This window comes from Theobroma cacao, chromosome 8, assembly GCF_000208745.1.
Source record: "Theobroma cacao cultivar B97-61/B2 chromosome 8, Criollo_cocoa_genome_V2, whole genome shotgun sequence".
NCBI lineage: Eukaryota > Viridiplantae > Streptophyta > Magnoliopsida > Malvales > Malvaceae > Theobroma > Theobroma cacao.
In genome coordinates, this window is record NC_030857.1 from 8,710,930 (window position 1) to 8,737,916 (window position 26,987).

A 26,987-nucleotide genomic window follows, 5' to 3' on the forward strand; every position below is an offset into this window, starting at 1 on the left:
CCCGCCCCTTGGTTTGTTTCAAGTGATAAAATGGGACAAGTGGGTATTTAAATTTTTATAGAAAAAAAAAATTGGAGCATAACTTTTTAAATGAAGAATACATGCACCTATCACTAAGATTACCTATTCGTTTGAACTATGTATCACAATTGAACAACACCTATTTGATTAACAACGATATCTTAGCCACCATTAACCAAATCAAGTCCTACGATTTTTACTTGACATTGGAAATGGTTTGGTTATATAATGCATGCAGTATACAAACAACGAAAGAAAACGAGAATAAAGCATATATAGCTTTTAGACATGTTCAACATCTCAATTCTTTTATTTACCTTGAATTTTTCTTAAGAAAAGTAATTAAGGCTTTATTTTGTTACCTTTTTTCCCCAAACAAAATCTTTATTGATCTTAAAAGGATTTAGAAACCCTTTTAGCATAAACTTGTCTTAGTCGTAATGCACTAACTTTTTCTTCTTTCACGATTCAGGAACTGGCAAAGACAAAGAAACGCTTCCTTTCCTTTCCTTTACAATTTTCTCTGACGTTATTAGATTTGGTGGGGAGTAATGGTTACAAGTTAGCTTTGGATGTTTATACTTTTATCAGATAACACGTCTTCTACTCTTCCTTCCTTCTTCTAATTTCTCCTTGTCTTTTTCCTTTTCTTTTATGAGTTCATGAGATAAGTGAAAAAGCCTTTTCAGCCTTTCAATCCTTACCTAGTTGGCTAAACCTCTACTCAACATTAAAGTTGATGAGCATCATGGTAAAGAGTGCAAAGCAAGAGAAATAAATGGTTGACCAAGGAAACTGGATTTGCTTATTTTGGATATGGCTATTACCAGCTTCCAAATCCATTGTAGTCTCACGTTTTTGCCTTTCCCAACATTGCTTTCTTTATATCAAAACTTTCTCAAATTCTACTAAATATAATAATAATATATATATATATATATATAACATATTACTTAAAAAAATAGATTTTCCAAAAAATATATATATATTACTTAAAAAATCGTTATATTATTCATGAAAATTAAAATAAATATTTATTTTTTATTTTTTGTGATTAAATTCTTATATTTTTATTTTAAGTTTAAACTCAATGTAGTTAGTCAAATTGTCTCTTATTATCTATGATATGTGGTATTGACATGTCATAATAGATTATGGTACATCATAGTAGATGATAATAAAACATACTTTTCTATTATGATAAGATAGTCATGTAGTATTTTCATCCACCACGTCAATACCATTTGGATATAAAAATGATAAGTACTATTTTGATTAATAGTAATTAATCAAAATAAAAATATAAAAACTTGATTGAACGTAATAGAATAATAAAAATTTATTTAAATTTTCTCAAATAATTTAAAATTTTTTTAAAAATATTATGCCTAACTCAAATTCTTTCCAACAAAATAAGCTAACTGATAGCAACAATGTGGAATATAGGGCTATCGGAGTTTGCTCTCTCCTTTAGTCAGGTTAGTAAGAAAAGCCTTCATCTTTATCTTTCTATTGACATTTTTTTTAAGGGAATTTTTTTTAACCCTTAAAAATAACGTGTTTTTGTAAATAATCCTCAGGATAATTTTAACTGTTTTTAGCCACCAAAATGATTTTGGGATAAAAATGCCCTTAATGAGCCATCTTCGTTAGCGTGCACTCTCAAACAGGCGAAAAATGAGAGAAAAAAAAATATGCGAAGATTGTTTGTGCAAAATACCCATAATTTTTTTTTTTTGCGAAGGTTGTGCAAAACAAAATAATGTTGCATGAGATGGGTTTTCAGAGATTTGGGACACCGCATTCAAATAATAGGAGAAGAGAGATATTAAATTGAACGAGGAACCGATCGTCATGAATCGAAAGCTTGGCTAATGATGTGAAACCAGAAATCCTTGATACGGTGGTAAATTGAAAGGAGAAAGATGTGAATCCAAAGCAGGAAATGGTCCTGCTATAGCAAGCCATATGTGAGATGGCTGTCTAGGCAATGGAGGCAATTCCTACCCTCCGAAAAATAGTTGCCCCCTTTGGTCCAAAGGACAACGTGTACCCACAAATGTGCAGATGAGATTGCAATCAGCCTAAAGATTTCTACAAGGCAATTCAGAAGTTAGAGTCATCTGATGATGTGAGTGAACAACTGTTAATTTTTGCGTTATATTTGAATAATTATTTTCCCTATTCGATAATGACAACATTTTATTTGTTTATTTGCAATTGTGGGCACTGGAGACGTTAGAACCCACTGCGGATGAGGCCCTCCGGGAGTATTTTATGGACCTGATGTCCCGTTATCGGAGAGCCACTAGTACGTGCCAATAGGGCACATGGAGGATTGATCGAATTGGGGCATAGGTACGAGGCAAAAAAAGAGAACATTGAAGGAGAAAAGAGCCTCTGGTGGCACAAAGCGGATGCGCATAGCCGCTGGTTTAGTTGATGAGCTGTCAGGCCCTAACTTGATGGACGAAGGGGACGACCATGGTCAAGACAGTGAACAGCCGGTAAGGATAATTGTAACAATTTTGTGTTCTCCAATTTCATATGTGATTATCGAATAACATTTATGTGTTTACAGTTGGACCATGCATCGACAGCTTCTGAACCACCCACTGGTCCTCCTCAGATGCACAGTGAAAATGACCCGTCGGTAAGATCGGTTCTAACGGTTTGTGTTCTACATTTCCACATATGTTTATCGAGTAACACAATAATTTATGTAATTGTAATTTACGAAAGCGACAACAAGTCCTCAGGGACCGATCGATCTGGCTCAACCGTATACAGCTAACGAGTCGACAGTAAGGATATTAAAGTTGTAACGGTTAATGTTCAACAATTTCATACATGATTATTGAATAACACAGTTATATATGTAATTGCAGTTTGCGGAAGCGACGACTGGTTTTCAAGCACCGATGGGTCTGGCTCCACCTCAGACTGCTAACGAGCCACTAGTTAGGATATCAAAGTTGTAACGGTTAATGTTCAACAATTCCATATATGATTATTGAATAACACAGTTATATATGTTATTGCAGTTGACCTAGTCGAGAACAGTCAATGATGGAGCAGTCACTACCCGTCAGCTCCGACGGATCATGCGCAAGCATGAAAAATAGATGTTGGAGCTGAAGGCTTCAATTCAATCATTGAGTGTAGCAATGCAGACGCTTGAGGATATTATCGTTGCTCGAATTCTTGACGGCCTTAAATCACAAGTACGTTATTCTATCTTCGCTTGGATTTTGATGGTTTGCATTTAGCAACTATTTAGCGTGTGACAACATTTGACTTGATATGCATGGCGTGTCATAACATATAACTTGTTACTCATGGCGTGTTAGAACATTTTTCTTGTTATCCTTGGCGTGTCACAAGTGTTTGCTTGTTATGGATGGCGCGTCACAACATTTAACTTGTTATGCATGACGTGTCATAACAATTTGCTTGTTATGAATGGCGTGTCACAACGTTTTACTTATTATGCATTGCGTGTCACAATAATTTTTTTGTTATGGATGGCATGTCACAACATTTTGCTTATTATGCATGCCGTGTCACAGCATTTTAGGGTATGTGCATGGCGTGTCACAACATTTTACTTGATATGCATGGCGTGTGACAACATCTAACTTGATATGCACGGCGTGTCACAACATTTTACTGTTTATGGTTTGTGGTATTTTATGAGCTAACTAAGGGTTTTTCCCATTTTGTAGGGTAGTCCATCTCACGGTGCTGGTCTGAACCACGATGATGCTGATGATGGACAGCATCATGAACCTAGTGTTGACATTGACAATGACGTTCTTGGTGTTGACGGAGAGCACAAAACTCATGTCGATGACGTCGTCAATGAAGCTGTGGCAGTGGATGTCACTTTTCAATCAGATGATGCTGAAGGAAAGCATGTGCCTCTGCTTGAGTCCATTATCGATGCATCTGCTGGAGGGGATGGGGAACTTGACTCAGTCGTGGCTGAAGGAGAGCATCTTTCTCCGACCGATGCATTCCTCGATGCAGCAGCAGGAGCTATTGTTCTTTATCGTGGGAGCACTCTTGATGCAGTTGAGATACAGTCGTCATCACTAGAGTCATCTGCTGTCCATCATGGTGCAGCAAAAATTTTAGACCCAACTGAGCAGGCATGGCTGAAAATGGCAAGCAAATACATGGCAAGCCGGTTCGTCGACCTCTTAGTGACCCGTCGAGATGTGAAGGATAAAATCGTAGAAGACTATGAAGCTTTCAAGAAAAACGAGTCGGCGAGGTAAGCTCATAAATAACATTACAAATATTATGATTTTAATGAAACATTAATCCACTAAGACTTATGAAATTCATTTTGGAACATATGCAAGCGTAATGTCGGCATCTTAGGGGATTAAGGGGCTGACTTTTTCATAACCTTAGAGGATCCCACTGAGGAAATGACAAGTGAACATATCGACACATGCCTCAACCTACTCGACAAGCGAATGACAGGGCCGAAGTCGAAGCTGTACACTACCCGTGCATGCGTGGTTGACACAATATTCTTCATAAATTTATTCAAAAATTGTTCAACTCTACAAATACTAAGTTTTTGTTTGCATGAAGTGTAAGCTAATCCGATCATGTTTCACAGGACACCATCTGTATGCTACACACGAAATTTCCAACGGAAGATGCTCGGGCCGCAATGCAAATTCCAGATGAGTTGCGGGGGTATGTGGAGGGTGAAAGGCCGACATACGCCAAAAAATGGGAAGATGTGGATTTCATCCTCGTGCCTTGCAACGTTGGTGGGCATTGGGTGGTTGCGAAGATCGACTTGGTGAGGTGGACAATCAAGGTGGTGGACTTAGCAAGAACTTCGGATGCTAAGGATAACGGAGTTCGTGCAGGTCAGATGACACCCTTGACGACAATGATGTCATTCATCTGCCACCAAGCTAGTTATTTCAACAACAAACGTCAGAAGAGACGGGATTTGATGCCAATGCCAATGGATATTCAGTTGCCAAAAGTTAAAGTGCATCGGCAGAATGATAGTGTCAACTGCGGTATGTTCATGATAGGGTACATGGACCATTTTTGTAATCACAGAAGATTGAATTTAAGCAGAATATGATTGCAAAAATGCATCGGCAATACGCTCTAGAAATTTTTTCCAACAGTTGTGAGAGCGAACCTTAAACATATCGGCCCTTGTTTGTACAAATTTTTTGTATACAGATTTTTTTTAATACAATTAATTTTATACACAAATTTATGGTAAACACAATTTATTTTATACAATTCATTGTAAACAGAATTAATTCTTTCTGTATACACAATATACTTTATATAATTATTTTGTACATAATTAATTTTTTTGCCTATACATAAACAATTTGATACCAAGAATTTTTTTCCTTTTCTATACAGAATATATTTAATTTGATACACAATCGCAAGAAGTCAGCGTGTGACACCTTAAATATGCTACCACTCAGTGTGTCCCCACATACATCTGGTTGCACTCAGCGTGTCAGCCCAAAAATCTGCAAGAAGTCAGCATGTGATGTCGTAAATCCAATAACACTCAGCGTGTCAACCCATAAATCTACTTGCACTTAGCGTGTCAACCCATAAATTTGCTTCCACTCAATGTGTCAGAACGATTGGGTTGTGCCGTGTGACATCATAAATCTCCAGATACTCAGCGTGTGACGCCATTAATCTGCTTCCAGTCGGCTTGTCATAAGAATTGGGCTGTGGCGTGTCACCCCACGATACTGCATGACGTGTCATAACCTTTTACTTGTTATGCATGGCGTGTCACAATGTTTAACTTATTATGCATGGCATGGCGTGTCATAACCTTTTGCTTGTTATGCATGGCATGTCACAAAGTTTAACTTGTTATGCATGGCGTGTCATAACCTTTAGCAGACAAATCCTTAAAGCTAAACAAAATCAATTACAATTTTCAGACACATTTAGTTAGGCGAACAAGCTGTCTTTATCCACAACACACCCTACATTTTCAGACATTGTCCTTCGTATTAGACAGTTGTTGCGTGTGTGACCGGTTTGTCTGCAACTTGAACATGCTTTGGCTCGGGGCAGTTGTGGAGGCGCCGATTGACTTGAAGATGGTGCCGAATTTGTGGATGGAACTACAACTGGGGATGGGCAGTTCTGTCTATTATGCCCGTACCTCTTGCATTGCGAACATTTCCATGCTCGACTACCTTCACCAGCGGATGGGATCTTTCTCCTCCTAGGTCTTCCCGCTTGGCCTCACCAAGGTGGGGGCAAGACGACAATTTGTTTCACATGAGGGGGGATGTCCCACTCACTAGGATGCCCAACCGGCCTAATGGATCCTGAATAACCCTCCATCAAAATGGTTGTCTTGTAGTAGTCAGCGTAGAATTCAATGGCTTCACGATTGCATTTACTGAAAAACACAATAAACTCAATCTTCAAGCACAATGTAAATGATATGTCAATTACGATTCAAATAAGAAATAAAGATATTCTGACCTTATTGCTGCAATGGCATTGTTGCATGGCAGTAAATCTGTTTGGAACTCACAACATGAACACGTCTTCTTGGACAGGTTTACAAGTTTGTCCATCTTCCCATCTTTAATTTCGAACTCTACTCGATTGATAGGCTTAACTAGAAAGCGATGTGCATCATTGAACCTTTTGCTCAACTGCCTTGCAACCTAAGGGTTGAGGGGCGTGCTCATCTTGACGGCCTCCTCGTACCGGTCATGGAACCAACGCTGGAACATGTCTCTGATGAACTCGATCAAAATAGTGATCGACATTTGTCTTGCATGCTTCAAGCATGAGTTAACACATTTTGCAATGTTGGATGTCATCATTTGGTATCGCCTTGCCGGTGAACATGCATGTGCCCATTTCTCAGGCCCTATTCTCACAAGGTCCGCGTGGGCTCCCCGGTGAATCTGTTGTATCTAGTCCATATGTCTGTTGAAATCGGCCACCTTATAGCAATCTCGAGCAAGGGTGAAAAGCATACAAACATCATCGCGCTTGAACTTGTTTTTTAAGTTTTTTTTCAAGTGATAACCGCATAAACCATGGTGCGCTTTTGGGTATGCATTTTGGACTATTTTCTTAATGTCGAGATGCTGATCAGAAATGAACATAATGTTTTCAAGACAACCAACCGCATCACGCAACTTGCTAAGAAACCACGTCCACGAGTCTTCGTCCTCAACATGGCCGATGCCAAACGTAACTGGATATACGCACTCGTTCTCATCTTTGCATACAGCAACAAACAGGACACCTTTTAACCACCCTTGAACCTACTTTTGAGATGTGTAGCATCAATTGCAACCGTATGACGCATTACATCTCTAAACCTTCGAATACAAGCCTCGTATGACTAGAAACAATATTTGAATCTCTCTTCCTCGTTAGTAGCCATTGTAGTCAATGTGCTAGGATTTTCTTATTCTAACATATAAAAATACGATGGTAGTAGTTGAAATGACTCCTCCGGTGGATAGAAAACAAGCCTCTCCGCATACTCCTTCGCTTGCCAAGCCTTACCATACAAGCATTCCAATCCCCACTAAACCCTTATCTCACAAATTATGTCCTTAGGTCTCAATGCTACTCCATTAGCCCGAAGCTTGTGTGACATAAGTTCACCAATCATCTTCGCACTCATAGTTGCAAACCACCCTTGCAAACCATCAACGGTACAGGTGTGTACTTTGTGGAATGTCCGAACTTGCCAATATTCTCCTCTATCAGGTAACTTTGTTGCACGAACATTGACCTTGCAACTAACCTCATAACAAGCTTTACATGACCTTTTTACTCTTATCGCAATTTTCTCTTTTATAACCAACATGTTCAAAGCTCGTTTCAACTCAGCCTTCGACGAAGACATTATTCCTTTGTATAAGCGATCTTCGACACATGTCGACTCCTTAGTGGTAATTGTTTGGAAGGAGAACCTTTCTACACCTGCAATTACCCACGTACGAGATATCTCTGCATTTCCCCTTTCCTGATCATTGTGATTGAGCAATGTATCAAGGGAACGAATCCTGTTCTCACTAGCGATGGGGTTATTGTATATGGGTCATCACACTGAACATCTCCTACATTAACACCTCCAACAGGTTCCGTTTCGCCTTCAACATTATTACAAATTGGAATGTCACTATCATAAAGGCAGTCATCGTCTGAACTGTCATCTTGCCATTGTTCAAGCCCATCATCTGAAGTGTCATCAAATCTATCTTCACCAACAGCGAACAAATCCTCATTTCCCTCATCAAATGCAGTATTATCCTCTAGCGTCGCAGTGTCACCCTCCAACCTCACATTGTTGTCCTCAACGATCGTATTCTCATTTGACAATGGCATTACACACTCTATAGTTTCACCCGATCGTTGCATTTGTTCAAAAGAAGCAAGAAATTGGTTTGATGCTCATCCTGATCGAAATTGTGCAGCCAACTATTCTGTGAATGTCATCTGTCTACCGAGCTGCACAAACTCTTATGCATACCTCAATTGCCATTGTTGTGGGTTACGGACAGAATGCTGTGGTATATGTGAAGCATTGTAAATCTCATTTTGATTGAGCTTATTACCATGTTGTCCAACTTCTTCATGTGACATAACATTTGTTTGGCGTCCCTTAATGCTGACATACAGAACCCAAACATTCCTCTATTCCAGCAAAATTAATGCAACATCCTCATCGTCCTTGATAATTGGCCGTGATAGCTTTTCGGGTGTACTGATCAGTGCATGTAACTCAATCTCGTCAATTTTTGAGTTTACCACAACAACATCTTTAACCAGCTTCATCAAGCCCACAAACGACAAATCACTCCTAACCCCCGCATTCGTGACTCACCACCCTTGTAACTGCCATCCACCCACTAACCACCTTGTCTTATCACAAGTCGCACAATTGGAACCCCACTGAAATTTTGGAGCAAAAAAATTATTATAAATTATTTTACACAATACATGTCGTGATAAAAAATTTGTTTGTCGTGTTGTTACACGCCATGCATATAACGTCAAATGTTGTAACACGCCATGCATCAGTATCGTGACACGCCATGCATCAGTATCGTGACACGTCATGCATCAGTATCGTGACACGTCAATCACTGTAATTACTGACTCGTTACATCAATAGCCGTGACACACTAAAAACCCAAAAAACCAGTTAACCCACGACACGCCAAGAACAGTCGTGACATGCCAAAAACCCATAAATTCAATTAACCCACGACATGCCAAGAACAGTCGTGACACGCTAATAACTCAAAAAACTAGTTAACCCACAACACGCCATGAAAAACTGTGACACGCTAAAATAACTCTAATACATGTTATAGATGCATGGCGTGTAACAACTCTAGGCAATGTTTCCATTCCATCTTCTAATTTACACCAAATGTTTCAGAAATTTAAGTGTGTTGTATAAATAAACCCAATAACAGGTACCTTGATATCATCTATGCTATAGGGTCTGTTAATCTACGACAATGTAGCCAGATGCTAAGAGATAGACCACAGCCCAATGACGATGGTGCTCAACAGAGACTTGCCAGAGTTGAAACAGTTCAGAGAGTTGAGAGAGAAAGATGACCGAGCCTAAACAGTTGCACGCATTTATTTATTTTTTTCTATTTCTCTCTAGCGGGAGGCAAATAGCTCAAACAGCTGAGCATTTATTTGAAACAATTTTTTTAAAGGCATTTTGGTCTACTCATGCTTATTTTTGGCTAGAAACAGATAACTTTATATGGATAGTTATTTCTGAAATCACCTTATCACGAGGTCTCTTTCTCACAATTTCCTCTCTTTTTTTATAACTTTTAAAGAAAAAATAGTAAGAAAAGCTTAAAAAGGGTAAAGGGTACAGTGGTTAGAAAAAAAATAAGTAGGAACCATAAATGACTCTTTTTCTTTTTACCTTTTGTAAAGCTTTCAGCATCATGTGTAGAACAGAGGTTAAATATCCAAATAAGCCTATGAACTATGTTAAAAAAATTACTTCAGCCTTTATTTTTTTATTACGTTTAAATTAGTCCCTAAACTTTTATTTTGAGTTAAATAAGCCTATCTCCCTAACTAGTGATTAACTTTCATTAATTAACGATACATGTAACATTTTTATACCATGTCATCTACTACGTGACAGATAACATGACATTAAATATTATTGATTAGGATTAGTGTACTTACTTTTTTGCACATTTACTCAATCCTAATCAACAATGTTTAACGTCACATCATCTTTCAAGTCACATATAATATGGTATAAAAGTGCCACATATATCGTTAACTAATAAAAGTTAGTCAGCGGTTAGCGAGAGGGGCTTATTTGATTCGAAATAAAAGTTCAGAGATTTATTTGAACACAGTAAAAAGATAAAGATTAAATTGATTTTTTTGACATAGTTTAGAGACTTATTTGGATATTTAACTTAGAATAAATTACCATTGCCTTTTTTTTAATCTCCTTTCAACAAAGCCAATATCAACGTAGCATTGAATTTTTTTTATTATAATAATTCATAAATTTGCATCATTTATTTTTTTTTGGAACTTAACAGCATTTATTCATTTTCATTTTCTATAATTTTGTATGTATCAACCATTCTAAGTTGTTATAAATTAAAAGCTACAATTCTATATATCCTTTTATATTTAATAATTATTGTACATATCAATTACTAATTTTATAGAATACTTTATTAATGTCCATATGTATTCGTGTGTGTCCAACTGCTACTTTAATAAAATATTTGGACTTTCATAATTTTATATTAAAATTTTAGTATTATATTTTTATTCAAATTAGTCAAAAATAAATAGTTATTAAAATTAACAGTATTAAATTAGAAAATTAAAAGTTGTAGGTGTTTAAAAAAAAAGACATGGTCTTCAAATATGTCAAGATAGATATTAAATATGTACAAAACCCAATAAATCTAATTACACCTCTAAATTAAAGTTTTGAATTCCTATCATTTCTCAAAAAAGAAAAGTGTCATATATGTACATTCTCATAAAAATAGGAATTACCCGCGTCCCCCTTGTGCCTCTTGTTTGTGTGAGCTTATGCTATGTATTTAAAAAATAAAAAAACAAAAGAGCCACACTTAGATTGAAAAGTTCCTGTATTTAGATTTTTTTTAATTTAATTTCTCTATTTAAAATTATGATATTTTAATTTATTACTTTTAAAAATTATTTTAATTGAATTCTTTTAATATTTTTCATTTAAATTGATTATAACAATGTCAATGACATTAATGACATGGCATTGACATGATACCAAATGCAGACATGACATGTGAGGTTGGTTTGGGTTACAGATATGACAATATTACATGAGCATGTCAAGGTGATGTGACCATACCACATCACTCTCTTATTCTGTTCCTTCTTTTCTCTTGCCACGTAGACATGTCACGTGGCATGTCAGGGAGGGCACTAACATGGCAAGACGTGGTTTTGCCTGATCCTTACATAACAACTGACATGGTAAGAGAAAAGAAGGAAATGAATAAGAGAGTGGCATGGCACTACACATCAGCGACCCAAACCACTTCACATGTTATGTCAACATTTGATGTTACATCAGCATCATGTCATTGATAACTTCAATATTATTATGATCAATTTAAATAAAAAATATTTAAAAAATTAAATTAAAATAATTTTTAAAATTAAAATGTGGTGATTTTTAGTAAAAGAATTAAATTAAAGAAAACGTCTAAATATAAAGACTTTCCGAATAATTTAACCATTTTTCTCATTTTATTATTTATTTAACAGAAAAATAGATCAAATATAAAAAATGGACTGTTGAAAATTTTCGAGAACGTAAAAGACATAAAAAATAACACATCAACAATTCAATATTACCAAAAACAAAAAATTTGTACTATATCTTGCTAGCCTTTTTTCTTTGATTTTTTTTTCCTGATGTGGTACCTTTGCTTTTTTTTTTTGTTATTTCTACCTCGTCGCTTGGGTTTAATACTACTTGATTCTAGTCTTCCATGCTTTCACAGTTTCACTTTCCTTTCACAAGTTTTGCTCTCCCTCAATTTTATTTATCCAATTGTTTGCTACGTAAAGATTGATGAGTACCGAGTGTTTGATGAATTTTGTTAAAAATGTTATTTAAATTGTGTTAGCTTGATGGAAAAATTTGAGTGATCTATGCAATTGTATAGGAGCAATTCTTTTTTGGCATAAGGTTCAAAAAAATACTTTAACATGTTAAAAAAATTTTAAAAAAAATTTATTTTTATCAATTAAGTACTTATAATTAATAGTTTATTAATTTTTATTAATAAAAAATATCACTTGTAATTTTATATCCACATGATATTGACATAACGTTGATATGAAGAATAAAAAATATTATATGGTCATGTCATCATGACACAAAAATATGTCATATCATTATTAATTATGATATATTAACATACCACGTCATCATCAATAGTGATATTTTGACATGTTACGTCAATACCATATGATATAGAATAATAAATGATGTTTTGATTAAGTCAACAATTAGTAATAAGAACTAATTTGACTCAAAATAAAAATATAATAACTTATTTAACTTAAAATAAAAGTATTGAGACTTGATTGAACAGAAGAAAATAATAAAAACTTATTTTAAATTTTTTTAATAATTTAAAGACTTTTTTAGATATTATACTTTTTTTATGAGATCTTTATAACAGTTATAACATTTTCTATTTAGATGAATTAATTAATGGAGTCCTTTAATAATTTTGAGAATATGTTGGTTGTTTTTTATTTTTTATTCGAAAATGTTTGAAAGAAGAAGTTATGTTCAATAAAAATGTACTTTTAACATATCTTGGGGTTTTAATTTTTATGTTCTATTTTCATTTTATATTTATAAAAGTTCATAGTTTATTTTGATTACGACAACTAGTAATAAAATTATTACTCTTTTAAAAAACAAAAGGAAAAATATTTTTAGGATTTCTTTTGAGTGTTTAATAAAATTTTAATTAATCAATTAATTAAGAGGATTTAATCAATTCCTGATGATGTAGTTTGAGCATGAAGCATTAACAAGACACAAAAACGGGGTAGGAGATTCCCGTTTTTCTCGTAAGGAAAACTCTACTGATTACTACCACATTTTTCCATAAAAAGTACGGAACTTTAGTTGCAATCTATTTAAGCTAATTAAAGTAAGCTTGATCCATCTTGTACACACACAAAAAAAAAAATTAATTGAATTAAGACATTGTCATAATGATTAGTATAGTCTAAAAGTGGGCGGAAGGCAAAACAACAGTAGATGTGAACCTAAGTTTCCATGAATAGAAAGCATGGCAATGCTTTTATGCGTTGACATCATTGATTTACTTCAGATTGCATCAAACTGGAAACAAAATGATTTTAAATATTTTATTTACTTTATAAGTTTTCAAAATTATTGCTTGCTTTCTGTACTTAAACATTTTATTACTATTATTATTATTATTATTATTAAAGTTAAAATGCAACTTACTTTGATCAATTTTATTTTAGTCATGCTTCCTTCATAAAATGCAACATATGATCTATCCATATATGTATTTTGTAATAAATAAATGTACGGATAATGAAAATTTTTTGGTTGATAATATGATCATATTTGTTTATTAGGTTTTTTAAATTATCATTTTAAATATTTATTATTATTATATTAATACAATTTATCTAAGTTATAAATATCTAAAAATGTTTTCTTAATTATAATAATATTGATTTATAGATTAATATTACAAATTTTAAATTATATATAACTGAAATATTAATTATCTTTTATATTTTATTCTCTTTCAATTATAATTGTCTTATTATTAATAACTCTCTCTCACCGTAGCATACGTATGAATAATAACGACGACGTTTTATTTGGCGGTTCCATCGTTACAAGATTTTACAAAACCCGGAAGTCGGCCCAATTAAAGTCCACCTCGCGCTTCATGTGGAAGTCGGAAGAGGGAATTGTATTTGTATCCTTTTTCTTCCTCTCTAATAATTTTTGTTTTTTACAGTTACCTTTATGACTTATTAAAAAAAACGTCCCTAAGCTTCCCCACCCAAATCTAGGGTTCCATTTCTCTATAATAAAAAAGAAAAAAAAAAGACCCTCGGAGCCTCGATCGAGTTGCTGCGATGGTGAGACGAAGAGACGAGGAAGATGATGACGTGGAAGACGAAGACTACGAAGATGAAGATGACCAGCTGTTGGATGACGAGGATTACGACGAGGACGAAGATGAAGGGAGGGGCGGTGGCTGTTCCAGTAGGAAGCGGCGGAGATCTGATTTTATCGATGACGTGGCGGAGGAAGATGATGAGGAAGATGAAGATGATGACGATGAGGGTTATGGTGGTGGTCGTGGTGGGAGACGACAGAACAAGGCTCCGCGTAGCGGCTCTCAGTTTTTTGATCTTGAAGCACAGGTCGATAGCGACGATGAAGAGGAAGAGGACGAGGGAGAAGACGGTAATTTAACCTGCCTTCTTTTGTTTCATTCATCGTTGGAAATTTGGATGATTGGCGATATGGAAATTAGTAATGAAGTGGAAAAAAAAGTGATAATTAATGTGATTGAATCGAGAATATGTGGGGATAATTCAAATTTAATTTTTTTAGAAACTAGTTTCAAAGCTTAAGCTGGATCAATATTGTATTTTTGGATGTTGCAATTATATACCTTTTTTTTTTTTTTAATTCTTTAACATGAATATAGTGCTACCATCTTGTGAAGATTTTTTGAATTGATACATTTGGAAATTTCAGAGTGTGTTTTTTTTTTACTAGCAGGTTTTTGTAATTGAGAATTAGAAGTAGTTTCTTTTCCTTGTTTGTTTTCGCTGAAGGATGACATATTTTGCATTCCAGTTGTGTAAATGACATGTGTATTTCCTATGGAGTAACTGCTAACAAATTCATACTCATTTATAGGGGGTATTTATTGAATGCTGGCAATTCTTAAAATTCTCAAAGTGAAAATTGGTGTTGGTGGCATATAGTAATGCAGCATTACTAGCATTAGGTTTTGATTATGTAGTTGTTATGAAAGTCATTAAATGTTTACATTGTAGATTTATGCATTTGAACCTTATATCTCTCTGAATTTCTTATCCGATTCATTTTGCGTCTCACTCATGAAATTTCTAGAAAGGCATGTATTCCTACAAATTTGGTTAAATAAGGAGATGCGCATTTAGTTGTCTGTATTTCGGCTTATATGTATGCACTTATCAGACTGTTATTTTGGATATTGTTATTCATGATAGTGGGATTGAACAGCAGGAGTAGCGTTGATAATCCTACTGTTGTAATTATATGATTCTCAATGAGCTTATACTTATCAAACATTTGTTTTTTGAACTTGGCTGTGAAGAACTACCCTTCATTACAATGATCCCACAGTTATTTGTATGATGGTTCTGTTTAATTTGTACCTTTGTTGGGATACTTAGCACCTGATGTGCCACAAAATCTAGGAATTCCTCTTTGTTGTTATAAAATTTAATGTTCAATCTGAAATTTTGCTAATTTTGTAATTATAAAAATCTCAAGAAGCTCCTAGCTTTCGACTATCTTTTATTCCAAACCTGCCGTCAAGAATTATTCCTTCATTCATTGACCTCACAGTTTTTTGTATGCTAGGCATGGCAGAAAAAAACTTTCATTTCTGCATAGTTCTCGATTCACTCTGTTGACAGTTCTGTTCCATTTGTACCTGTGTTGGGATACTTTGCATCTGATGCTCTGCAAATTCTAAGAATTCCACATTGTTATAAAATTTAATTTACTCAATCTAAATTTTCCAGGTTAACTTTTTTTTTTGTCCTTCGTTTTTTTTTTCAAATTAGCCCTTTTTTAAAGCTTCATAGGTTTTAGCGTATTGTGCTTGAGAATCTTTTGGTGACCATATTTGTCAATTTTTCCCAAAATCTATTGGTTATAACAAGGTAGTGCAGTAGCAATAGCTTGGTTAGAAAATATCTCTGGAAGCCACGCATATGAATCTCATTGTTGGTGTCCTTTTTTCTTCCTCTTTTCAATGTTTTGCCATAATAATATTGCTTTCAATTATCTCACACACTCTGTTCTAAGCCAAAAAGATAAATGTGGTTTAGATTGGCTGAAGAGGCATTTCGTAACCAACACATTTATGTGACTGGTAACTTTTATGGGATTTGTCCCATAGAAAGCTACTTCACCGATAAATGAGTGTGGAATACTTTGATGGCATATCTGAATATGGTGATCTCTGTTGAATCTTCTATTCTTGCCTGTTGTTTTATCCTCAATTATCTGTATGTTGCTGATAAATTGATAACTGCAAATGCAGACTTCATAGTTGATAATGGAGCTGATCTACCTGATGAGGATGTTGGTAGAAGGCTGCACCGTCGCCCATTACCTCTCCGGGAAGATGAGCAAGAAGATGTTGAAGCTCTTGAGAGAAGCATTCAGGCTAGGTATGCCAGATCAAGTCACACTGAATATGACGAGGAGACAACTGAAGTGGAGCAGCAAGCACTTTTGCCATCAGTAAGGGATCCAAAGCTGTGGATGGTGAAATGTGCGGTATGATAATGATTTCCTGTGCAACTTAAGTTTTGGAATTTTGTTTTTGTGCATTAATGGTTAATGTTCATTGGGACATTTGTCATGGAATGTTAACGAAGTTCATGTTTATGCATGCTAGATTGGTCGTGAACGAGAGACCGCAGTTTGCCTCATGCAGAAATACATCGATAAAGGATCTGAATTGCAAATCAGGTCTGTTATTGCTCTTGATCACCTCAAGAACTATATTTATATTGAAGCAGACAAGGAAGCCCATGTGAGGGAGGTATGTCATTATTGCTGCTTTTGCTTTTGATGAGTGGCTTAGCTTTAGATGTCTACGCATATTTGTGTTGATCAATTTTGATCTGCTTCAGGCTGTCAAGGGTCTACGAAATATATTTGCAACAAAGATTATGCTTGTTCCAATAAAAGAAATGACTGATGTTTTATCAGTTGAAAGCAAAGCGATTGATCTTTCAAGAGATACCTGGGTCAGGATGAAGATCGGGACATATAAGGGTGATCTTGCTCAAGTATGTTTAATGTCCTTTGCCATTTTCATGAATTATTGTCTTTCTAAATATAATAGCCTGACCTTGTAATTTCCATTTTATAGGTAGTTGATGTGGATAATGTGCGGCAAAGAGTCACTGTAAAATTGATTCCTAGGATTGACTTACAGGCTCTGGCGAATAAACTGGTATGAATTTGATTGCATATTTTTTAGGTGCTTATCTTGTGGATTGCACATGTTAAAACTTTATAATAAAAATTTGTCTTTATCTTCTTATGCATGTATAGAATAAGCTGATTTAGTATTAACTATTTGGCTCACTTTCCTGGTCCCTTTGTCCCTGATCTACTCTTCTACTATTTCGCACAGGAAGGAAGAGAAGTTGCAAAGAAGAAAGCCTTTGTCCCTCCTCCTCGTTTTATGAATGTTGATGAAGCTAGGTAGTCTTAAATGATTTTGACCTCTTGTGGAAAATCTACCACATTTTATTTGCTTCATAATAACTTAGTTCTCATGCCTCAATATTTTTTGTTTTTTCATTTTTGTCTAGGGAACTTCATATTCGTGTAGAGCGCAGACGAGATCCAATGACTGGTGATTACTTTGAGAATATCGGTGGCATGTTGTTTAAAGATGGGTTCTTGTACAAAACAGTGTCAATGAAGTCAATTAGTGCTCAGAACATTAAACCAACTTTTGATGAACTTGAAAAGTTTCGGACACCTAGCGAGAATGGAGAAAGTGAAATGGTTGGTTTGTCAACATTGTTTGCAAACAGGAAGAAAGGCCATTTCATGAAGGGTGATGCTGTTATTGTTGTCAAGGGAGATCTGAAAAATTTAAAGGGATGGGTTGAAAAGGTTGAGGAAGAGAATGTCCATATCAGACCAGAAATGAAAGGCCTTCCTGTAAGAATTCAGTCATAATTGGTATTCTTTAATTCAAGTCTTTAATCCCTGGTGTGCATATAAGATTCCTTATTGCTAGGACATACTTGGCCTTTGGTGATGTTTTGCAGAAAACTCTTGCTGTTAATGAAAAAGAGCTGTGTAAGTACTTTGAGCCTGGGAATCACGTGAAGGTTGTGTCTGGGACAAAGGAAGGTGCAACTGGTATGGTTGTCAAGGTTGAGCAGCATGTGCTCATCATTTTATCCGATACGACCAAAGAACATGTGAGTGATACATCTTTGAAGTCTGGTCCTGATCTAAGAAATATCATAGTGGAAAAATAATTGGCATTTGTTTTATCAGATCCGTGTTTTTGCTGATGATGTTGTTGAGAGCTCTGAAGTAACTACTGGTGTTACAAAAATTGGAGAGTATGAGCTTCATGACCTTGTGCTACTAGAGTAAGTAGATTTTTGATGAAGAATTTGGCTCACAGTCCGTAGTTAATTGAGGTCCTAACTTATGCATTATATTGGTGCAGTAACAATAGCTTTGGTGTAATTATACGTGTAGAAAGTGAGGCTTTTCAGGTGAATAATCTCTCCTAGATGGCCAGATTTTCAGTGCTCCTCTTTTGAATGTTTTCTGAGTCTTTTACTTTCTTTTAGGTTCTTAAGGGGGTTCCAGAGAGACCAGAGGTTTCTCTTGTAAAATTGAGGGAAATAAAATGCAAGCTTGAGAAGAAATTTAATGTGCAAGACAGATATAGAAATACTGTTTCTGTGAAGGATGTGGTTAGGATCCTTGAGGGTCCTTGTAAAGTAAGATTCTCATTTCTAATTTAGTTGTCTTATTAGTTAGTTTATGAGTTTATAGTTTACAAACTGTCCTTTCCTATCATATTAGGGAAAACAAGGCCCTGTAGAGCACATATATAAAGGAGTCTTGTTCGTCTATGATCGACATCACCTTGAACATGCTGGCTTTATATGTGCTAAAGCTGATTCTTGTTGTATAGTGGGAGGATCACGATCGAATGGTGACAGAAATGTAAGTCTTTTTCCGTTCTTATTTTTGTGGTTTGTTCATGTATAATTTCCATTCCATATGAAGGCTAATGTACTTGATTCATTTGTTTAGGGTGAATCTTTCTCAAGATTTGGAGGCTTCAAGACTCCACCCCGTATACCACCATCACCAAGGAAATTTTCTAGGGGAGGTCCTCCTTTTGATAGTATGTTGCTGACGGTCTTATTAATTTTTGTTTGTACAAAATTTTATGGTTATTGAATTTCTTTGACTTATTATTTTCTAGAGGTTAAGTGATTACATTTATGAGAAGGTTGATGCTATTAACTTTCCCTGTTTAAAACAGCTGGAGGGAGGCACAGAGGTGGAAGAGGAGGGCATGATGCTTTGGTTGGTACTACGGTGAAAATTCGCCAGGGCCCTTTCAAGGGTTACCGTGGACGTGTTGTAGATATTAAAGGTCAATCAGTTCGAGTTGAGTTGGAGTCTCAAATGAAGGTTGTTACAGGCAAGTCCAGGTTAATGTTCAAAATGTTTTCTCCTTCGCTTTAGTATCTTTATGGCTTATAAAAATTGTTCATTTCTGCAGTTGATCGCAACTTTATATCTGATAATGTGGTTATTTCTACACCCTACCGGTAAATATGACTTCTTTGAAATTCCTTTTGTCATTCTTTGACTATGAAAATCCTCTTGTTATGTCTCTCTGATGTTGCATGTTTATATTGTTTCACTAGCGATACATCCCGATATGGTATGGGAAGTGAAACTCCTATGCACCCTTCACGAACTCCATTACATCCATACATGACTCCTATGAGAGATGCTGGAGGTATTGTTTTTTTAATGCATTTAGCCATTTAAAGTGTGGATACTTCCATTAATAATTGATATTGTTATGTAGTAAAATAATGTTAATAATTCAGTTACATTTATGTTCTCTGCAGCGACACCTATCCATGATGGCATGAGAACACCTATGCGTGACAGGGCCTGGAATCCTTATGCACCAATGAGCCCACCCAGGTTTTTTAGTAGATTCTGTTTATCTAGAACATCCTGCCTTAATTCTTTAAATTTATGCTGTGATTAACAACTTGTTGTTTTGTTATGACTGCAAAATAGGGATAATTGGGAAGAAGGAAACCCTGCCTCTTGGGGTACTAGTCCACAATATCAGGTTAGGATTCTTGCATAATTTGGTGCTATCAGCAAGATAGCTAATTTTTTCATTTTGTATTTATTTTGAATTTGGTTCTTTGTTTTTAAAATAACGTTAATGCTGTTCTTTTCAGCCAGGAAGTCCTCCTTCAAGAGCATATGAAGCACCTACTCCTGGTTCAGGTTGGGCTAGTACTCCTGGTGGTAATTTTAGTGAGGCTGGAACACCAAGGGATAGCAGTTCAGCTTATGGTAGTTGTTTATCCTAATTTTGGCTACTTATATGTTTTAGTATTGTTTACTGTTACTCATATTGTATGTTTCTTGCAGCCAATGCTCCAAGCCCTTATATGCCATCAACCCCCAGTGGGCAGCCTATGACTCCAAGCTCGGGATCCTATATTCCTGGTACACCTGGAGGGCAGCCAATGACACCAGGAACTGGTGGTCTTGATATTATGTCTCCTGTTATAGGTGCTATTTCTAGTTCCTCACCTGTTGCTTTTAGAAAACTTTCTTCATCTAGGCCATGGACTTGGATATTTTACAGGATCCAAATATTGTCTGTCATTTAATTAATTTATTTCTTTTATATTAGAAATGTTTTGGTGCGAAATCTTGATGAATTTAACCTGACGTGTGTCTTCTTCAGGAATTTTTTAAGAATGTTTCTTTTTTTATTTAGTTTTCTCATGTGAACCTTGGAATCCATCTTTGGATAGTTATTACTGAATAAGCTAAGTCTGAGTACTTCTGTGGGATTTGTTGAGTGCCTTAAGTTTATCTGGAGTTATTTCCTCAATTGCAGTTCTAAATTTTTAAAAAAGTAAAAGAAAAGCCAAACTGTAAATTCCAATTTAACATCCGGCTGTTTGCAGGTACTGACAATGAAGGACCATGGTTCATGCCAGATATTTTGGTCAATGTGCGCAAATCTGGAGATGAGACTCTTGGAGTTATCCAAGAGGTGCTTCCGGTATGTCTTGCATCAATTTGTTAATGTTATTTTTTTTTGCTTCTACATTTCACATTTCCCATGTGATATGATATCAACTATCATTTTAGCATTGGACAATTGGGAATAATTTTGGTTTACTTTTGATTACAATTACATAATTGTCTTAATGATTGTATTCCAAATAAATCTATGTAGTGAAGGTGCACACACCATCCACAGATTTCCTTCATGAAATAATTGCAGTTAGCCTTTCAGTCCAGTTTTCTTATCGTGTCTTCTGTAATTTGACCAAGTTATTGTTGAAACCACAGCAATTGTAGCAGTTGTTGACTCTAGTTGGAGTGTCTCAATAACTTGTTATAAAGAAATGATATATTTGATAATGAATTGATGGTCCATGATGATACAGGATGGCTCCTGTAAGGTGGCCCTTGGGTCAAATGGTAGCGGTGATACAGTAATTGCCCTTCCCAGTGAGATGGAAATAGTAGCACCAAGGAAATCAGACAAGATCAAAATAATGGGTGGCTCACTACGTGGTGTTACTGGCAAGTTAATTGGTGTGGATGGAACGGATGGCATTGTAAGGATAGATGACAGTCTTGATGTCAAGATATTGGACTTGGTTATACTAGCAAAATTACCATGATCAACTTGGAAATAAAATTAAAATTAACAATGTATATTATTTTTATTATTATTATTATTTATTAGTTTTGAGCAAAGTTTGTGAGAAAATTCATGTTATAGCTCGCTCTCTATCTGCATGTGCACATGTGCAAAACCCGCATGTCTGTCTGATACAACTCTCAATGCTCAAAATTCAGTGCAAGTAGCGGACAAGTTTAACCCATGGATTTTATCAGCATTGCTGTGTTCCATAGAGGTTGAGGGAGTATAGTATAGTATGGTATGCAGGTATCATAAACCTGAATTTGATTGTATGGAAGATGAGTTTGAGGATGCTGAGTGATTTGGCAAGGATTGAATGTTTACGGTCTATAGAAGGTGTAGAGAAACTTATTCAACCTATTCTCTGCTTCCCTCGATTTGTATTTTTATTATAACTAGAAAAGAAAATCGAAACCAAAACCAATGGATGATACTTGCAGGTGGGATTTATTAATAGTTAAGTAGTATTTAGCATCCATGTGCATAAAACCAGGATTTTAACATGCTCTACTCAGAGGCCATAACAAACATTTGACACTGAGATATTGAAGCACACAAATGTCGTAAAGACTGACGACGTTTTATTGACTCCTTTTCACGCTCTCGCTGTTCTACCTCTACTCCATACGGATGATGCATCGAAGGCCTTCGCCTTTAAGCATGTATTCAAAAGCCTTGTTGATCTCAGAGAATGGGACTGAGTGTGTTATGAATTTCTCTAGTTCAAGTTCCTGCAGCGTTGAAAATAATTGGTCCATGAGTTATCATCAAGTTTACTCAAGGTTTGAATCCATTAATTAACTTCATCACAACCGGTTTACCTTGCTCATGTACTTTTCCACCACTGACGGAAGATCGGAACGGGGTTTGTAGTTCCCGAAGAAGGTACCTTTGAGAGTCCTCTCATTCAACAAATTTATGGGGTGAGTCTTGAACACAGCATCTTTGTGTGGCACCCCCACAAGAACAGCAACACCCCAGCCCTGAATTCACCGTTTGGAATTTGGTTAGTGTTTGACACTAATAATCCTTTTTATGTAACCATAACGAGATATTGCAGCGGGCATCAAATATATGTTGGATGAGAATTAAGAAATGAAGTCTTTGGGAACGTACATCATGGACACATTCAAATGCAGAGATCATAGCATCCACATTTCCAGTACATTCAATGCTTCTGTCCACTCCACCATCGGTTATCTCAGCAATCACCTGACAAGCAAATGTAGCTAAGCGACTACCCGAATATCATTTCAAACCAGAAAGGAAAAGCTCAGAGACAGACCTCCTGAACTGGCTTCTTGTAGTCTTTTGGGTTCACAAACTGTGTCACGCCAAATTTCTTTGCTGAAAAAACAAAAACTGAGAATCTCAGAAACATGTGAGGGTCCTCTGCACACTGATACATATACTGATGTGTTAATACCTTCTCTTAAATTAATTTGATAATTACTCGAATTGTCGAAGACAATATATATTAATGAAAAGAATTTGTGTTGAACTAGAGCCAGCAACTAACTGGCTAAAGAAATGCAACATGGTCCTTACCTCCTTCAAATCTATTTGAGTTAATATCAACACCAATAATCCTTGAAGCACCAGCAATCCTGGCCCCTTCAGCAGCCTAATTACATATAAACACCACAAAATTCATGTGTGGTCTTAAAACATCTGATAATGAAATGCAAAAGATTTATGTATATATGGCAGAGAGAGATGCTCACTGCAAGTCCCACGGCTCCCAATCCAAAGACAGCCACCGTTGAGCCCTTGGGAGGTTTTGCAACATTAAGAGTAGCACCCAGTCCTACAGAAGAGAAAACGAACAAAAAATTTAAGTTGGAATCCATCATCCTCCAAGTAATTAACAGAATTCTTATAATAGGGTTAGACGTCTCCGTACCTGTGGATATTCCACAGCTGAGAACACAAACTTTGTCAAGAGAAGCCAAGGGGTTGATCTTGGCAACACAGCCAGCATGAACCACAGTGTACTCACTGAAAGTGGAAGTCCCAACAAAATGGTAAATAGGCTTCCCATTGATTGAAAATCTTGTTTTCTCATCGTTAAGCATTACACCCCTGTCAGTGTTAACCCTGAGCAAGTCACACATGTTGCTCTCTTCTGATTTGCAGTGAGCACAATCCATGCATTCCCCTGTGAACACAGGCAGGACATGGTCACCAGGTTTGAGTTCTGTCACACCTTCACCAACACTCTCCACAATCCTGAATCATCCATGAAATCTTAGAAATCAATGAACGTGAAACTACTGCAATATACAAAAGAATTAGCCGGCTGAGATTGCCTACCCGCCTGCTTCATGGCCATAAATCCTAGGAAATAATGGGTTCTGACCCTGCATGATAGATAGAAACTCCATATGGTTAATACGATGTTAAACTTGAATTGGTGGAAAGAAAATTCTAGGGTTTTATGTTTGTAATTGATGTGGAGGCTGTTACCTTGGCTTCCCAGAAGTAGACATCAGTATGGCACAAAGAGGTAAAAAGAATTTTCAAACGAACTTCACTTGCCTGCGGTGGTGCCACCTCTACTTCTTGTATCACCAGTGGTTTCCCGGGCTCCCATGCCACAGCAGCTGCATTAATTTTTTTTTTAAACACTAATTAAATATCAGAAAAAATATATAATAGAAAAAGAAAATAACTTGGAAATGAGATGAGTAAAAGAACAGACTAGACTAGTTCTCTGCATTTGCATTAAGTACCTTTGCAGCGTATCACCTGAGAGGCAGTGCTCGACATCTTTGATCTTCTTCCCTTTGTAAAAAGATTTAAGAAAATATACAAGTTAAAGTTTCAAGGTCACTCTAAAAGGTTGTTTTGGAGCCGTGATCGGTTTTGTTCTTGGTGGAATGTGATAGCAGTTTGTGGAGATATTTAAAGCTTTATGCCTAGGCTAGAGGGAATATTTGAAGGTGAAGTGAATAGTTAGTATGTAATCCTACATGTTTATGGTTCCAAAATAAAAACATAGATTTTAGTTCCTAGCAACAGTTAAGACTTTTCAAAGTACTTACACCACGAAACAAATTACAACGTACAGGCGATGCCCAGATTCTAGTTTCCGGGGGTTTAATTTACTGTTGATTTTTTTTTTATATATCTATTTGACAATTACTGATGCAATATAGTGATCAATAGCTTCTCTTTGTTCACTTCTTTATTTCAGTCATTCATTATAAATGCAAAATCATCATCTCTAGCTCTGTATTTTCCAAAACTCACTGCTTTATCTTCCCTGAATTATTAATGAAATCAAAGGTTTTACACCCCCAAAATAAAAAGAAAGAACAAAGGCATTATTATTATATAATGAAAAGATTGGTTTATAAATACCCTTCGACCTTAGAATTATTAATAATATATGTTTGGGATCAATATATTCATACATAAATTATTAGTGAACGTTAAAAAAAGATATGATTAGAGAAAGATTAAAAGTTATTTAGCCCATTCTTTGTTGTCACCTCATATAATAACTCTATATACTTTTTCACCTTCAGGATTTCTTTAATTCATCTTTTATTTATTTATTTATTAATTTATTACTATAATTAAATTGGGAAAATCATCACATAACCAAAACATAGAAAGAATGATGGAATTCAGCCTCTTCTCTAATTAACAATTGTATTACCTACAAATTCTTGACATTAATTAGATACAAGTCTACAACTCTTCCTAATTGAGTTGTTAATTAAGTATAGTTGGTGGTTTAAAATTTACAAGTTGTTAGGTTAGGCTAGCTGTTGGCTTATTCCCAGGCATGGTGTTTGCCCTCTATTTTCCCTTCATGAAATTTTAGAAAAACCACCCGATGAATTTGATGATTCCAAATTTAGTATTCTCAATGGCAGGCTTTTTCTAACTTTTAAGCAATACCAAATAAACAATACCATCCAAAAATTGCCATTTATGGAAGGCTTATGCCCAATTATTAAATGCATTAATATGCTGTAATGTCAAGTGTTTGTATCTAATTATGATTGGTATTGAGTGTTGAGAGAGGGAAAGGACCAAAACAGTTGCTTAATTCATTAGCAATTTTCTAGTACTTTTGATAATGAGTGTTATTAAAGTTATATTTATAGTAACATTTTTGCATTAATTATAGTAATTCACTTTAACAAGTTAATAATTAAAAAAAGCAGTCTTAAAACACTTGTTTAATAACAAGAAACCCTTCTATCAAAGCCAGCTGGGATTTGAAACAAAGGCAAGGCTGTTTTATTCCCAAAACCTAAACAATATTTGGATGGTTCACCAAGTTGAAAATGACTTGATAATTATTTGGAGTTTATAATTATCAATAATACAATTAATTACTATGTATTGGTTAAGATCAATAACAATAAATTATGAAGTATCTACCATCAAAGGAAATTGATGAGGACAAATCAAGTCTTAAAAACAATGACCCTTATAACACGTCTTGAAGCTAATTTTTAACCCATTTTCTGTGTTTTCATTAGATTATTTCGAACATATGTAAGTGTCCTGTAAAACCAAGAAATGTTGTTAGTGGGGAGATGCATCAGTCTTAGACCACTATTTCAGTTTTAGATTGTTTTTAGAGTTATATCTGTGTAACGTAATTTATAAAAAATTAAAAAAATAATGGTTTAAAAAGCTCTTGAATTATTTCAAAGAATTTACATATGTTTTTTTTTTTATATTGTATTCATCAAATTTTTATAATTTTATTTTGAGTCGAATAAGTTTTTATGATTAACGATTGATAGCTATTTAATCCAAAATAAAAATACATGAATTTCAATAAAGATTTATTTAAGATTTATTGAATAATTCAAAAAAAATTTTGAATTCGATGCCAAACGTAAATGATCCTGTTTCCATAATGAGTATTGATGCTCCTAATTACATTGACTAACAATTTTCCAAGTTGATTTACTTTGGAGTAAACAAATGTTGCCATCTTCTTCCTTTATCATCATAATATTGTTGATTTAAGATCGATCCTCTTTGTTGTGTAACATTAAAGTACTAGTAGCTACTCTATATATATACTTTGCATAGTTGTTTACAGATCTTTTTCTTAATAATAATTGACCT

At 35.2% G+C, this 26,987-nt stretch overlaps 2 protein-coding genes across 2 annotated transcripts; one reads left to right on the plus strand and one right to left on the minus strand.

Moving 5' to 3' along the window:
• LOC18592527 (putative transcription elongation factor SPT5 homolog 1) lies at window positions 14,122–22,196 on the plus strand. Its single transcript, XM_018125961.1, has 22 exons — window positions 14,122–14,578; window positions 16,440–16,678; window positions 16,800–16,946; window positions 17,038–17,196; window positions 17,280–17,363; window positions 17,547–17,617; window positions 17,728–18,085; window positions 18,196–18,351; window positions 18,431–18,528; window positions 18,609–18,657; window positions 18,736–18,888; window positions 18,974–19,117; window positions 19,208–19,301; window positions 19,443–19,604; window positions 19,686–19,734; window positions 19,834–19,928; window positions 20,044–20,122; window positions 20,222–20,276; window positions 20,392–20,509; window positions 20,588–20,731; window positions 21,136–21,233; window positions 21,625–22,196. The coding sequence occupies exons 1-22, from the start codon at window positions 14,245–14,247 to the stop codon at window positions 21,862–21,864; spliced, it is 3,126 nt and encodes a 1,041-aa protein (XP_017981450.1). The 5' UTR covers window positions 14,122–14,244; the 3' UTR covers window positions 21,865–22,196.
• Window positions 22,299–24,836, minus strand: LOC18592528 (alcohol dehydrogenase 1). Its single transcript, XM_007019317.2, has 10 exons — window positions 24,620–24,836; window positions 24,354–24,490; window positions 24,201–24,247; window positions 23,791–24,116; window positions 23,612–23,694; window positions 23,436–23,511; window positions 23,173–23,234; window positions 23,004–23,099; window positions 22,709–22,870; window positions 22,299–22,618 (listed from the first exon to the last, which is right to left on the minus strand). The coding sequence occupies exons 1-10, from the start codon at window positions 24,654–24,656 to the stop codon at window positions 22,505–22,507; spliced, it is 1,140 nt and encodes a 379-aa protein (XP_007019379.2). The 5' UTR covers window positions 24,657–24,836; the 3' UTR covers window positions 22,299–22,504.